The sequence below is a fragment of the Tigriopus californicus genome, chromosome 5 (assembly GCF_007210705.1).
Source record: "Tigriopus californicus strain San Diego chromosome 5, Tcal_SD_v2.1, whole genome shotgun sequence".
In the NCBI taxonomy this organism is placed as follows: Eukaryota; Metazoa; Arthropoda; class Copepoda; order Harpacticoida; family Harpacticidae; genus Tigriopus; species Tigriopus californicus.
Genome location: NC_081444.1, coordinates 6,865,726 through 6,878,367, shown reverse-complemented (window position 1 = coordinate 6,878,367; position 12,642 = coordinate 6,865,726). Strand labels below are relative to the sequence as shown.

Genomic DNA, 12,642 nt, shown 5'->3' with positions numbered 1-12,642 from the left:
CGAGTTCCGCTGAAGCAAAATGTCCAGTTTTGACGTTGACGTTGATGATTCCCTTCACTTTTTTGCCTTGTATGTGTGTGTGTGTGTCTTCTTGTTCCTGTGTCTCAACGGTTTTTCCCGTAATTCTAGGTCCTGTCCCTCAACGTGAATCATGACGAGGATCCCTCTCATTTTGTCGAAACAGGCCTCTTGATATGGCTCGACTTGATTTGCCCTATCCATAACAACACAAGAAGACTACATGGAAGAGCGCTTGGCTGAGGAAATGAGTCCCTTTGTTTGAACAAATGAGAGGCAGGCTCGAGGGCGGTCCTTCTGTTCGTCATTGGCTGGAAACTCCAAGAGGGAGGAGTCTAAATGGAGTCTCTGGCCGGATCATCGCATCGAACAAGCAAGAAGTTCAACACAGAGAGAGAGAGAGAAAGAGGAAAAGAGAGAAAGAGAGAGAGACAGAGAGAGACAGGGAGAAAAAGTACAGTGTGTGTGCGGGGCTTTGGAAAATGGACTCTTGACAGAAGGAAGAACAGCAGCGGGAACAACGAGGAGAGTCTACCTTAAGTTGTTAAGTATAGCCGTGAAGGAAATGAATATGAATCCAAATCCATTAAGCACAGTGTATGCCACCAAAAGACGGAGACGATCAAATAAAAGGTAAGACAATAAATCCACTATCATTAATATTCTTATTTGTCAATTTGACAAACCAGTCATTAGTCGCTTGAAAAGGAACAGTTCCAAAGGCCATTCGTTCTTACAAATTTCAAGAGTTACTGGTTAGGTATCAAGTATGAGCGAGAAAACCACCCGCAAAACGTCGATGATCTTGTGTTTTCAAGGGGTTCACGACTCACTAGGAGCAATTATGGTAAACTCAAATCCTGTTGCTGGTGGCACTTTTCAACACATTGAGTGGATCCAATCGATCACAATTTCGATGACCACATCCATCCTTGACGAGGACTTCAAAAGAGAGATGCCGGGCTCTTCTTCTCAACTCTTTAACCTCATTCTCATGGTCTATCTCAATACGTTCATTTATGTAAATAGTGTTCACTCCGGAGGAGAGATAAAGATACCTGGCAGCTACAGCATAATATTAGGGACAGTGATGGTGATTTGTAAAAAAAATGAGTTCTGAGAGTTGACGAGCAAAGCAAACGTATCCGAAGCCTTGACATAATTATTTTTTTGGCTGGGAAATTTCCTATGCCTTAATGACGGATATTAGCTTTTATTAGCCTTTACTCTATTTATGGCTTGTAGAGGGATCGTTGTTTTCAAGTCCCCAATTAAGTTCGGCTTCTGTTTTGGCTCTCGGGGATACATTCACACCTTTTTTAATTGAACGGCGGGGAGACCCCTTAAAACGGCGCCGACCGAAGTGAAATGCCATGGTTTTAACTACGCGTTTCTATCTCTCTCTCTCCCAATACATGTCATCATGAATGGTAGAAAAGGGCCCCAGGTTGTTTCACCTACCTGTGATTATTTGCCATCGAAAACAGCGAACGAACTTAGCCTAACCTGAAAACACAAGATTTGAAGACTCTGAACTATTCAAGTCTTTGATGTATGACGAACAGTAAATGAAAAGAACTGAACTTTTCGATAGTTCAAGCTTGCCTTTTGAAATTAGTGAAATCTAAAGCTTTTCAATGAACGTCGAATGAATGAGATGTAAAGTATCTAAAAGCGCAGGTTTTGTCAGGGTAGAAATCTTTCGAGTCAACTTTGTACACAAGTTTGGTATATCAAACAAGTTCTATTTTGTTTGGTCTCACCCAAGAACTTGTTTTTCTCTTGTAAGCCCAAAGTCTAAGCGTCAACTTCATAACCATCGTTTGATGAAAATAACAAATGAGAAAATATAATCAAAGATGTGTTAGGAATACCATGAGGAATGTAATTTTCAACCTATTCATGCAATATTTGCTGAATTGTGTTAATAAGGCGCGATATACTGTATAGCTGTCCATCACCAATGAAAAAGGTGCAGAACCATATTTCCATTTATAATTCTGGTATCTTCATCTATCCCTTCCCATTTTAAGTCGAGTTCATTTTGTGATGTGACTAAATTTCTAAAGTAAAATGTTAGACCGATCTCAACAAATGAACAAATGTAAATATGAAAAATTACAACCTGTTATTTCCATCCTTACGTTGCTTTCCGAGTAGAAGTGATTTAGTACCTTGAAGAATTCAAAACCCTAACGACAAATCCTGCCAAACATTAAAAATAGCATCAATAATACATTCACTCTTTCTTTTTTGGTATAGAACACTTGTTTTAAAAACGCAAATACAAATTGTAAAACACACATCCTATAATGAACTCTACTGGCACCCACATATCTTCTGACAGACTCCAGGTTTAGAACCCCGGATATACTCGTAAATATTTCTTATCATACCTTTATACGTACGCCATAATTGCCAATGAACGCTATATTCGTTCTTATTAGAGTTATTACAAAACACATCTTATGCTCCAATCTAAGGGTGGCTTTACACTAGGATGGAAAACCAAGATTGAATCCGGTTTGAGGATTGAAGTTGGAGTAGTGCTGGCTAGCACTGGGTTTGCGAGTTCGGGAAAAGACTTGAGTCCAGCATAGGACTCCAGTCTTTCACTGTACTCAAGTCGAACAAAAAGACTCATACACCAAAAACTCGCCCCAGCACTAGCCCTACTTCAATCCTCAAACCGGATTCGATTCAATCTCGGTTTTCCATCCTAGTGTAAAACCGCCCTAAGTTACCTTAAGTTTTTCTATGTTGGCAGCTAACACCTCTTCAATCTTCCTCTTCAAGTATCAAAATGCCAAAGATATGAGTCGTTGGTACTATGAATGAAGATTCGAAAGCGAACACATAAAAGGCTAATAAGGCCCAGCAAAAGCTATTCGAGGCTAGGAAAATATCTAAGGTGCTAATCAAAGTATCTTAAGCATCCTTGGCTTTGTTAAATGATCGCAACCCCTTCTATTGACGGCACAGTTCCTAGCTCGTTTGACTTCCACGGCCTTACATACTTTGATTTTCTAAAGCTTGTTTATAAACGCAATTAATGGAGCAAAGATGGAACAAGGACAAGCATATGGACTTCGAGGTATCTTTTTACCAATGTCGGAATGATCTTGTATTTGAAATATGTGTATAAGAACGTGTCCTATACATAGAGCACGTGGGACAGAAACGTCAATTTTTTTGTTCTTTTTTGTTTGTATATTTAACAACCGCCATTGGGATTGTAATGTTACGTTTGTTTATGCAACATCATTTTTATCAAATCATTTCTGAAATGTAAGGAACATGACAAAGTGGACTGAATTTAAGTTCCATGCGTTATCGCAAAATTTTTATCTGAGTCACCTAAAAATGAAGCATCTTTTTTTTTAATTAACAAATATGTTGATTCATTTTGCAAATGTAGGCCAGTTAGATGAATTCACGTAATACGGTCTGATCGAACATAATGTAATGTAAATAAAGCCTCGGTACCCTGGGTTACATTTTCAAAGTGATGAAGCATATCTAATAACAGTAACATACAGGGTGGAAAGAAATTAAGGGCCGCTCTTTGTCGCTTCTGAAAATCCAACCCCCTAACTCAAAGAATGACTTAATCAGATTGAATCTCCAGTTTTTAATAAAAGGGATTATTGAAAAACCTAACACCATACCACGAATGATCCGAATTCACTCCAAAGGAGATTGGTAACCTTCTGATGTTTGCCCACCTAAAGATTGAGTCCTGAAAATCCAGATTTCGGCCATTAGCCTGGTCTGTTCTAAAAGGATTTATAGCATTTGCATGATGATCTCCACTCTCAAATCGTTTGAGGATGATCACTGAAAGGCTCACCAAACGTTCCCTTGTCTTTACCGGCCTTCAGGATGCCCTTAACCTTGGTTCTGACCTTCAGACTGCGCTCACTTGAATTTTCAGACATTGTTTTGACGGCACTTTATCAGAGGGCTACCCATCGCCTCCAGGATATCGATAGACCATTTGTAATATATCACTAGGTAATTAACAGTTTCTATTAAGGAATGCTTGTGGTTTAATGTCAAAAAAATCTTTGAGCATGGAGAAATGTTGTGAAAAACAGCCATGGAGGCCCTTAATTTCTTTACACCCTGTACGCTACATTCCAATAAGACTTAGAAATGTCTTTTATGAATTCAAACGCAAATTGGATTTAGTTCGCTCTGTCATATGTCATTATTACATTTCCGAAATTGTATGACAAAATATATGACAAACTGGATAACGTGTAGACGCGCCATAATCTCCAATTGCTTGAATAAATTAATTATTCATTATGCCATTGATTTCAAATTTGCTTTGTTGAAGTCATGAACCAGTTTCTATAAATTAGTTTCTATGACAATAAAACATTTTTAAAAAACTAAGAAAATGCTCAGTTCTCGAGCTTGGTGTTAAGACAGGGGCTGTATTTCCAATACATAATATCAAATTTCAATCCCCAAATATATCCCAACATTATGCCAAAGTGAAGACAAATAAAGCAGATGTTCATTTTATCGCACATGAAAATTAAGATGGAGTAGTAAACAAAGTAATTCTTTCAACTTTTCAAAAACCATGGAAAGGAAATCGAAAATGAGTGTTTTACTTATTATCGATTCTTGCCGCAAAATGCTCCGATAATAACAATCTCCTTAGCCAATTAATCCTCGTCAATAGGAGTACGAAATGAATTTACTTTTCACTAAATCAAGGTAGATGTAACTTTAAGACTGTTAATGACCCCCACAGATGAAGCATCGTTTTGATATCGGGCTCAACATTGTCAGTCGAGAAATAACAGCTTCCGACTTTTTTTTCAAAAATAGTTACATTAAACACATTCTAACATTACTTTTGGTGCTCCCTTCCAGTATTTTCAATTCCTTATGAAAGAGCCTGGAGAAGAGTTTTGAAAAACACACTTGTTTCATAGAAGAAGACATGGTGTTTAATTCTATCAAGTTTTGATTGTGTCGAATATCCACCATAAGCTCGCTAAGTGGGGCTTGGGCCTACTTTCTGCATCCTTTAGTTTAATAATGGCTTATAAGTGATAAGAAAACGCCTGGTTTGAAATTTGTTTCAAGCACCCGAAGTTACAAAAAAGGGAAAAAAGGCAAGAGAGTGAAAAAAAAATTGTGCTTCACCATTGCTTAAAAACACATAAGATAATTCTTACTGGAAAAATGAAAGGAAATTTGTCACCAATAGGCTTCCTATGCAACACGAAACATGTTTTACGTTCTGAACTTCAGAGGGCGCTTTGTGAATTAGCCCCTACCAAATATGGGGCTGAATTGGCCGATTCATTATTATTCAATTATAATGCGTTTGAATTGATTTTGGCTAGTTTTATCCAAATCTTATGTATCACTAGTGACCCAGATGAAATAAACCAACTCTAAAGGACAAAGCGCCCTAAGCGGCAGCATCAAGCTCCAATTCAGAGATCCTGTCTAACCAATAACATCAGTATGCAAATTAATTGTGATAATTTCAATGACTTTAAAATATGTCGCAATAAACACACACAAAAAAATTGGGAAAAGAATTGACGTTCTTGGCAAGTCACGAGTAGTTTTTGTAACAATCTACCGTGCCTCTTCCCCATTATGTTTGGGCTGTCTGACGTTTCAAATAAGGGCCCCTATACAGATTTCCTGTAGAAGTGTGTGTCCTTGCCTGTCCCTTTGATTTTTTGTCTGAAATAAGAAACAAAAACTCAAATATGCTACGTAAAAGAGCTAGAGAGAAAATTGGTATAAGCTTGATGGTTTCGTCGCAATACGTGTTGCCTCCATATGGAGTTAGTATTTCCAAACTGAATCACTGTTTCTTGAAACAAGTAAAATTAAAAGGACATGATGAACACAAAATTTTACTCTTGAATCCAACTCAGCTAATATTGACAAAGATATCACATTGGCCACTGGCATATTCCAAGATATTTGTAAAGATATAAGGGTCGCAATATAATTTGAATATAATGACAAGAGTGAGCCTTTTCAGCTCCGGATAACGTTGGTTAGGAAAATAAAAGCTGAGTACTTTATTTATTGATGAGGCATTGTAGCAATTGATGAAAATGATGTATGTATTTTCGGAATGAGCAGATTATGCCTCAATTCGATGGAAAATGCCGGTGGACTTCTCAATATCATTGGTTTTTTGTTGTTTCGTCGTATCCAGCACAATCTTGAATGGTAAATCATGCCAAAATTGAAATCGATTAGGGACGGGATCTTAAACATAGTTTAACCTTTATCGGCCCACTCTTATTTTCGCCGCAATGAAACAAGCTAAATCCAGTTTCTTGTTTAGACAAAAAAAATAAGTAACCTCCATTACGAGACTTCTAAATATACAGCCAAAATTTATGTTTTTTAAAACTGTGATGGATGGCGTCTATCAAGGCTGCCATATGAGGAAATCAAAATGATAACAACTCCATGTTGAAATATTGCGTACATGTTTGACGTTATTAACTGCGCTGTATTTTCGGATAGATCAAAACCCATATATTACCATTTCGAGACTAAAAGAGGTAAGAAATGATTTTTTGTCGGTCATATTACTAAATGCTATATATTTTCTAGTTATGACTACACCTAAAATCTTAAAGGTTTCATCCCGACTTTTGTATGCCCCCGCTATAATTTACTCAGCCCATATTTTGTCCTAAATAAGTGCATCACCCTTTAAAGAGAGTAGCGTTTTAACGCTTGAAGAAATATAATACAACTCATTCCTATCATACTCAACTTGATCCATATTGGGCCGTGTGGATCCGTTCATTTCGTTTCCTTAGCCCTGTTTCGAGAAGAAACGGACGGGTTAGATGAATCCCAGTTCATTTCGACAGGATCTCGTCGCAACCGAGGCTGTAAATCAAATAGCAACTGAATTAAAAGCAGGCAAATGTCAGGAGAGTGGTCAACCGCTCCATAACATGGAGTTCAATAACTTATGGTCAAGTCTATTTCTCATCTCGGTCGTTGCGTGTCGACTTAGAACTCAGTCTGACCAATGGTTGTCTGGCTCAATTGGCATTGAAACACAAAAAAAATCAAGTTCTACCTGACCATCAACCGCAAAGTTTCGTTCGTCCAAACTCGTTTCATTCTCCCATCGGTTAGAACTGGGAACTGAGAGCTGAGAACCATGACTACAACGACTGCAGCGAGAAGCGGGCTTTGATGGTCAACATGAATCTTGTTTAGAAACTGGAAAATTTGTTCCCTTCCACACAAAATGCCTTTCCTGACAACTCCGACCATATGGGATTGCATGACTTTTACGCATCAACTCCTCCTTTAACAGACCCCACCGAGACTTCCATCCATGCCAGCACTAGATCCTCACTATTATATACTGGAGTAGTAGTACTCGTAATAGAGGTGGTAGTAGAAGAAGTAGCAAACCCTTGAACCGACATTCACGCGCCAAAGGCTCAGGCTTCCGAACTGGTTCATGACTATTTTAAGCTAAAGTCGAACCAGAAGCTAGCCTTGATTTGAGAAACCGAATTCATATTCAGGATCATATAATTGCCGCAAATGTTACGGAGTTACGGAAGGAAAAAAAATGTCTTTTTCAATCACCAACGCACTTTCGGGCTCGAGTGTCAAACGACACACGGTATGACTGCTAGCTCGGCTGACTAGATTCGGGATAGGTGAGCCGTGCTCGAGCTCGGAAAAGGGACCGGAGCCAGCCGAATTGGAGATCGATACTAATTAATGGTTAGAAGGCTTTTCTCAAGGGATTTATGTTGGCCAGGTAGAAAGAATAGGGGAGATCGAGGGTAGGAAAAAAAGGTAAGAGAACCTCGCTCCTTCGCACACATTCGTATAACCACACGAACCTCCGAATGCATTACTTACTGAACATATACACACACACACACACTCACACACATGATGAAGGGCCAGGAGAAGATTGAGGCGAGGTAATGAACTATTGATTTTTGGCCCGCTAGGACGGGGTTATTATCTCAAATAGTAGTAAGACCCGTCAAGTCCACACAAGTTTGAGGATCTGAGCCCAGTGATGTCTCAAAAAGTGGGAGAGGCTTAAAAGATTATCTCAACTGGATTTGAAAAAAGATTACTAGATTTCTCTCCTCGAGTCAAACCAATGGCATGCAGGTCTCAAAAGCACATGGGCTAATGATGTGCATGCTGGTATGATCCCATTAAGAATCAATAACGCGAGGCAAAAGGTGAATGAAACAAATCCCCTTCTGAGGGACGTAGGTAGCAAATTAGCCGGGGATGAAAGAGACTCATGCGGTCACAAGCTTGACTGACAGATTCCATCCATTATGCTGTGACAGCTCGTCATATCAGAGCCGGAAATCAAACGTGATCTCTGCGTTGTTTTTGTAGTAGCTGGGTGTATGTACCTTTGTCTAATCATTCCACGAGGATGATGCTACCTACATATCTACTAAATATGTTGGTTTCTATTTCAGTTTGCGACCCTCGGCCAAAGATAATGGCTCTCAGACGAAAAGCAATCCTTCGAAACGTCACCGCGAACGACTCAATGGGGAACTTGATCATTTGGCCTCATTACTTCCGTTCGAGTCAAACATTCTCTCCAAGTTGGATCGATTGTCTATCCTACGGCTGGCTGTGGCATTTCTGCGAACCAAAACCTTCTTCCAAGGTATGAACCCAGTGCATAGCTAATTCACTCAGGGACAACAGGAGCAACGGTACACTCAGTCACCCTCAGTGTCCATTGTCCGTACAATGGGACGGCACACTCGCCGCATTTCAGCCAAAGAGATCGCGAGACGAGACGAAACACTAGAGCACACGGGATACATAGTGCACTAACGTAATTATGCCGTAGATCATGACAGAGGCAATAAAAGCCGACTAGGGTGCTAACAAGAGGGGCTCTCCTCTCTCCACACACATACACACATGGTCCGAGGTCCATTATGTACTGTGTGGAACAACAAACAGTCCATTGAGATCTAATCTACGTTGGTTGAAGTCATGAACTAGAAAAAAGACCCCTTTTCCATCTCTTGTCGCTCTTTTCTAGTGGCAATGCACAGGGAAAAAGATGAGCTCCTGGAGAATCAGTACAAAAGAGATTTCCTGACCTATGACAATCAGCTGCTGGACGGAGACATCTTCCTTCAGGTAACCCTAAATTCTAAAGTTGCCCTACATGAACTGTTTCTGAAATCCCCTCAAGCATATTCTAACGCATGATTTTCTCGCTCACATGCGTACCTTGTAGGCTCTCAATGGTTTTCTCATGATCCTGGACTGCAACGGCGAGCTGTTCTTCGCAACACATTCAATTGAGACCTATTTAGGTTTCCATCAGGTGGGTAATTTCATTGTCTAATGACAGACTTCCTCTGGAATTGGGGGTCGGTCCGTGAAAATGGAAGCCAATTGGGGGAATTTAAGGCTCAATAAAAGCAAATAACCTTCTCCCATCCTAATGATCTAGTCGGATGTGATCCACCAATCTGTCTATGAGTTGGTCCATTCGGAGGACCGAGAGGAGCTCCAAAAGCAGCTGACCTGGAACACGTACCTTCCCAACGAGGATTCCAATCTTAGTGTGCAAGATGTCATTCAGTCCGATAGTCCGGCAGTTCTGGAACGATCCTTCACCGTACGCTTCAGATGTCTCTTAGATAATACATCAGGATTTCTGGTGAGATTTTTATAACTCTGACATTTTGAATTGTGGTTCACGGTTGATCTGCACAGGTTGACATTTGGTTTTCGTGCTTTTGAAAAATATTGATTCGACTAGCAAAATCTTTGCTTTCGGCTGACTCCACGTTTCCTCGGTATAAATACAATTTGTAATATGTGAAAAGTATATTTCCCCGAATAACGATCAACAGAAATTGAGCGGCAAGTGAATATCTTATTAAGAACAACGTCAGAATAACCTTCTTCATTTCTGGGCCAAAATATGACTCGGGTTAAAATGTGTTCATTGCTGTGCGAAGCCAGGCACAAAATGCGGGGTACAATTGATAGGTTTAATTAGAAGAGTATTTGTAGCACTGCAAATGAAGAAATAGGTCCAAATAATGAAAGTAGGGCTAATATAAAAAGGAGTTGTTGCGTGTTTCGTGGAAAAACATGGAATAATCTCCACGAAAAAATAAATTTTTAACTTCCGGTACGAGGAAGGAGACATGGAAAGGACAAGTGCCAAGGGAGAGCATTCCACGGATCCACAGTTCCGAGAAAAAAAAGCGTATAGTCGGGAAGAAAACTTGGCGAAGGATTTACGAAACTCTCTCTCCCAAACACCTGTACACAGGACTGGGATCCGTGTTGAACACATCACTGATCAAGAGGATAACGTCATACATAAGATAGAGCTTTCTGATGAATATTAACCTCCTGAATCTCATAAAGAGTTACTAAATTCAAATCAAAAAATTAATTGAGTTTGTCAAAAGAGAGGGAGAAGTTCTGGGACTAATGTAATATCAATAACTAGCACCGAATTTTACTTAAACGTTTTGAAAGGGAAACGACTAATCACGGACATCTAGAGAAATGGACTGCAAACGGAAGCAAAAATATCTTATCTCCTAAACTGCTAATCTTATTCCAAATGAGCACTTCATACGACCACAAGGTCTTGTTGAATAGATAAACTCAGCCAAATTTGAGCCCAAATCTATGCTAAGGGAACTCAGGAGACATGTTCAAAGTTATGTAGTAAACACTACATAAAATTTGAATTTTCGGCCTGCTCTTGGTCAGTTGACCTACCGTTTATTGAATAGATCTACGTTTCTTATTTTATTACTTTAATTCGAAAAGTGGCTCAGAGTGGCTATGACCAAGAGCAGGCCGATTTGCCGGGAAGCAGGCCATATTTCTAAAAGTCCGTAGACTAATTAATGGCGCAACTTATCGTACATCAAATTCACTCAATCTTGAATTTTCGATTTCAGAGGCTGGATATTCGTGGACGTATCAAAGTCCTCCACGGACAAAACAAAAAATCCGAGGATCCTCCTTTGGCATTATTCTGTCTTTGCACACCTTTTGGGCCTCCGTCCTTGTTAGAAATTCCCCAGAAGGAAGTCATGTTCAAATCAAAACACAAATTAGATTTTACTTATGTGTCTCTCGATTCAAAGTAAGTTTCTAATCTTGAGCAACAGACAAAATCGATATCTAATTCACAAATTCTTATTTCCAAGGGGTAAGGAATTGCTAGGATATGAAGACCGAGAAGTATTTGATGTGGGTGGTTATGACTTGGTTCATTACGACGATTTGGCTTATGTAGCCAGTGCCCATCAAGAACGTAAGTCAAAAACTGTCTACCAATGCAAAGTAAATGTCCTTGATATCAAACACCATCCAATTTCTTATTTCAGTTCTAAAAACTGGTGCCAGTGGCATGATAGCCTACCGAATCTTAACCAAAGACTTGAAATGGCAATGGCTTCAAACCTCGTCCAGATTGGTGTACAAGAATTCCAAGCCAGATTTTATCATCTCTACCCACAGACCCTTGATGTGAGTCGAACAACACATTAAATCACCTAGATAGCTGAATGAATGAATGAAGATGATAAATGAATTATTTTGATTGTTGCTTCGTTACAGGGAGGAAGAAGGCCGAGACCTCTTGGGAAAACGGACCATGGATTTCAAGGTGACATATCTCGATGTGGGCTTAACCAGTTCCTACTTGAGTGATCATGAAACTTCAAACCAATCAACTGGAACCACTAATGGAGCCACTCCCACCACCACCAAATCCAACAAACGTTACAAAACCCATCTCAGAGACTTCTTGTCCTCTTGCAAATCCAAACGAAAGTCTACTAACAGTGATTTGGCTTACGACACGAGCACCTTAGCTTACGCGACCATGTACTCGCAAACATCGGGCAACTCCAATTATCCGCCGGAAGGATCCTTGTACATGCAACAAAACCTCTCTTCGCCATATCAATCCATCTACTCCTCCGTAGACAATCGATATTTCTCCCCGGAATATTTGGCCAGTTATCGATCTTTGACCACGTATTACCCCGAATATGCCGCCACGGCCCATGCTGCCCAATACCTTGGAAACAGCTACTTTACAGCTGCAGCTGCGGCCGACCACAATAATCCAGTACCGGCTGCCAGACCCTTGGGCGCCCTTCCGTACGATGTGTCGACCAATCACCTCAGATATTTCGATGAAAAAGCTCATTCTGGAGTCACCGAACCTTCTCCGGTCGGATTGAGTGGAGGTGAATGCAAATACACCTATGACGAACACTCGCAAGGTAGTGATGATAAAATGGATGGCGAAGGACGATCCCGATCAAAGAACGCTGACGCTTCAAAGAGAGAAATGGAGAAATTGGCCAAAGGTGTCAAATGTGAACCCTACCCTGAGTTTCCCAAAGACCCTTAACATTTCTGCGATTGAAGTTCAAATGAATGGTTACAAATGGAGAGTTCCACGTGAAGCCTTGAAGATGAAGGAAATCGATCTCATGCCAATCATAGTCAGTGGATTATCTAGTCAGAGGCTTTTTTAGATGTGTTATCGATGTCAATTACTAAATCTGAATACACCATCCGTTTTAGAAA

At 40.0% G+C, this 12,642-nt stretch overlaps 1 protein-coding gene across 1 annotated transcript; it reads left to right on the top strand.

Annotated features, from left to right (window-relative positions):
- Nucleotides 1–237: 237 nt before the first annotated feature.
- Nucleotides 238–12,642, top strand: LOC131881005 (aryl hydrocarbon receptor-like). The gene is made up of 9 exons (XM_059227751.1): nucleotides 238–651; nucleotides 8,511–8,707; nucleotides 9,095–9,195; nucleotides 9,296–9,385; nucleotides 9,515–9,724; nucleotides 10,995–11,182; nucleotides 11,247–11,353; nucleotides 11,427–11,568; nucleotides 11,659–12,642. Exons 1-9 carry the CDS (start codon nucleotides 584–586, stop codon nucleotides 12,461–12,463), a joined length of 1,908 nt encoding a protein of 635 aa, XP_059083734.1. The 5' UTR covers nucleotides 238–583; the 3' UTR covers nucleotides 12,464–12,642.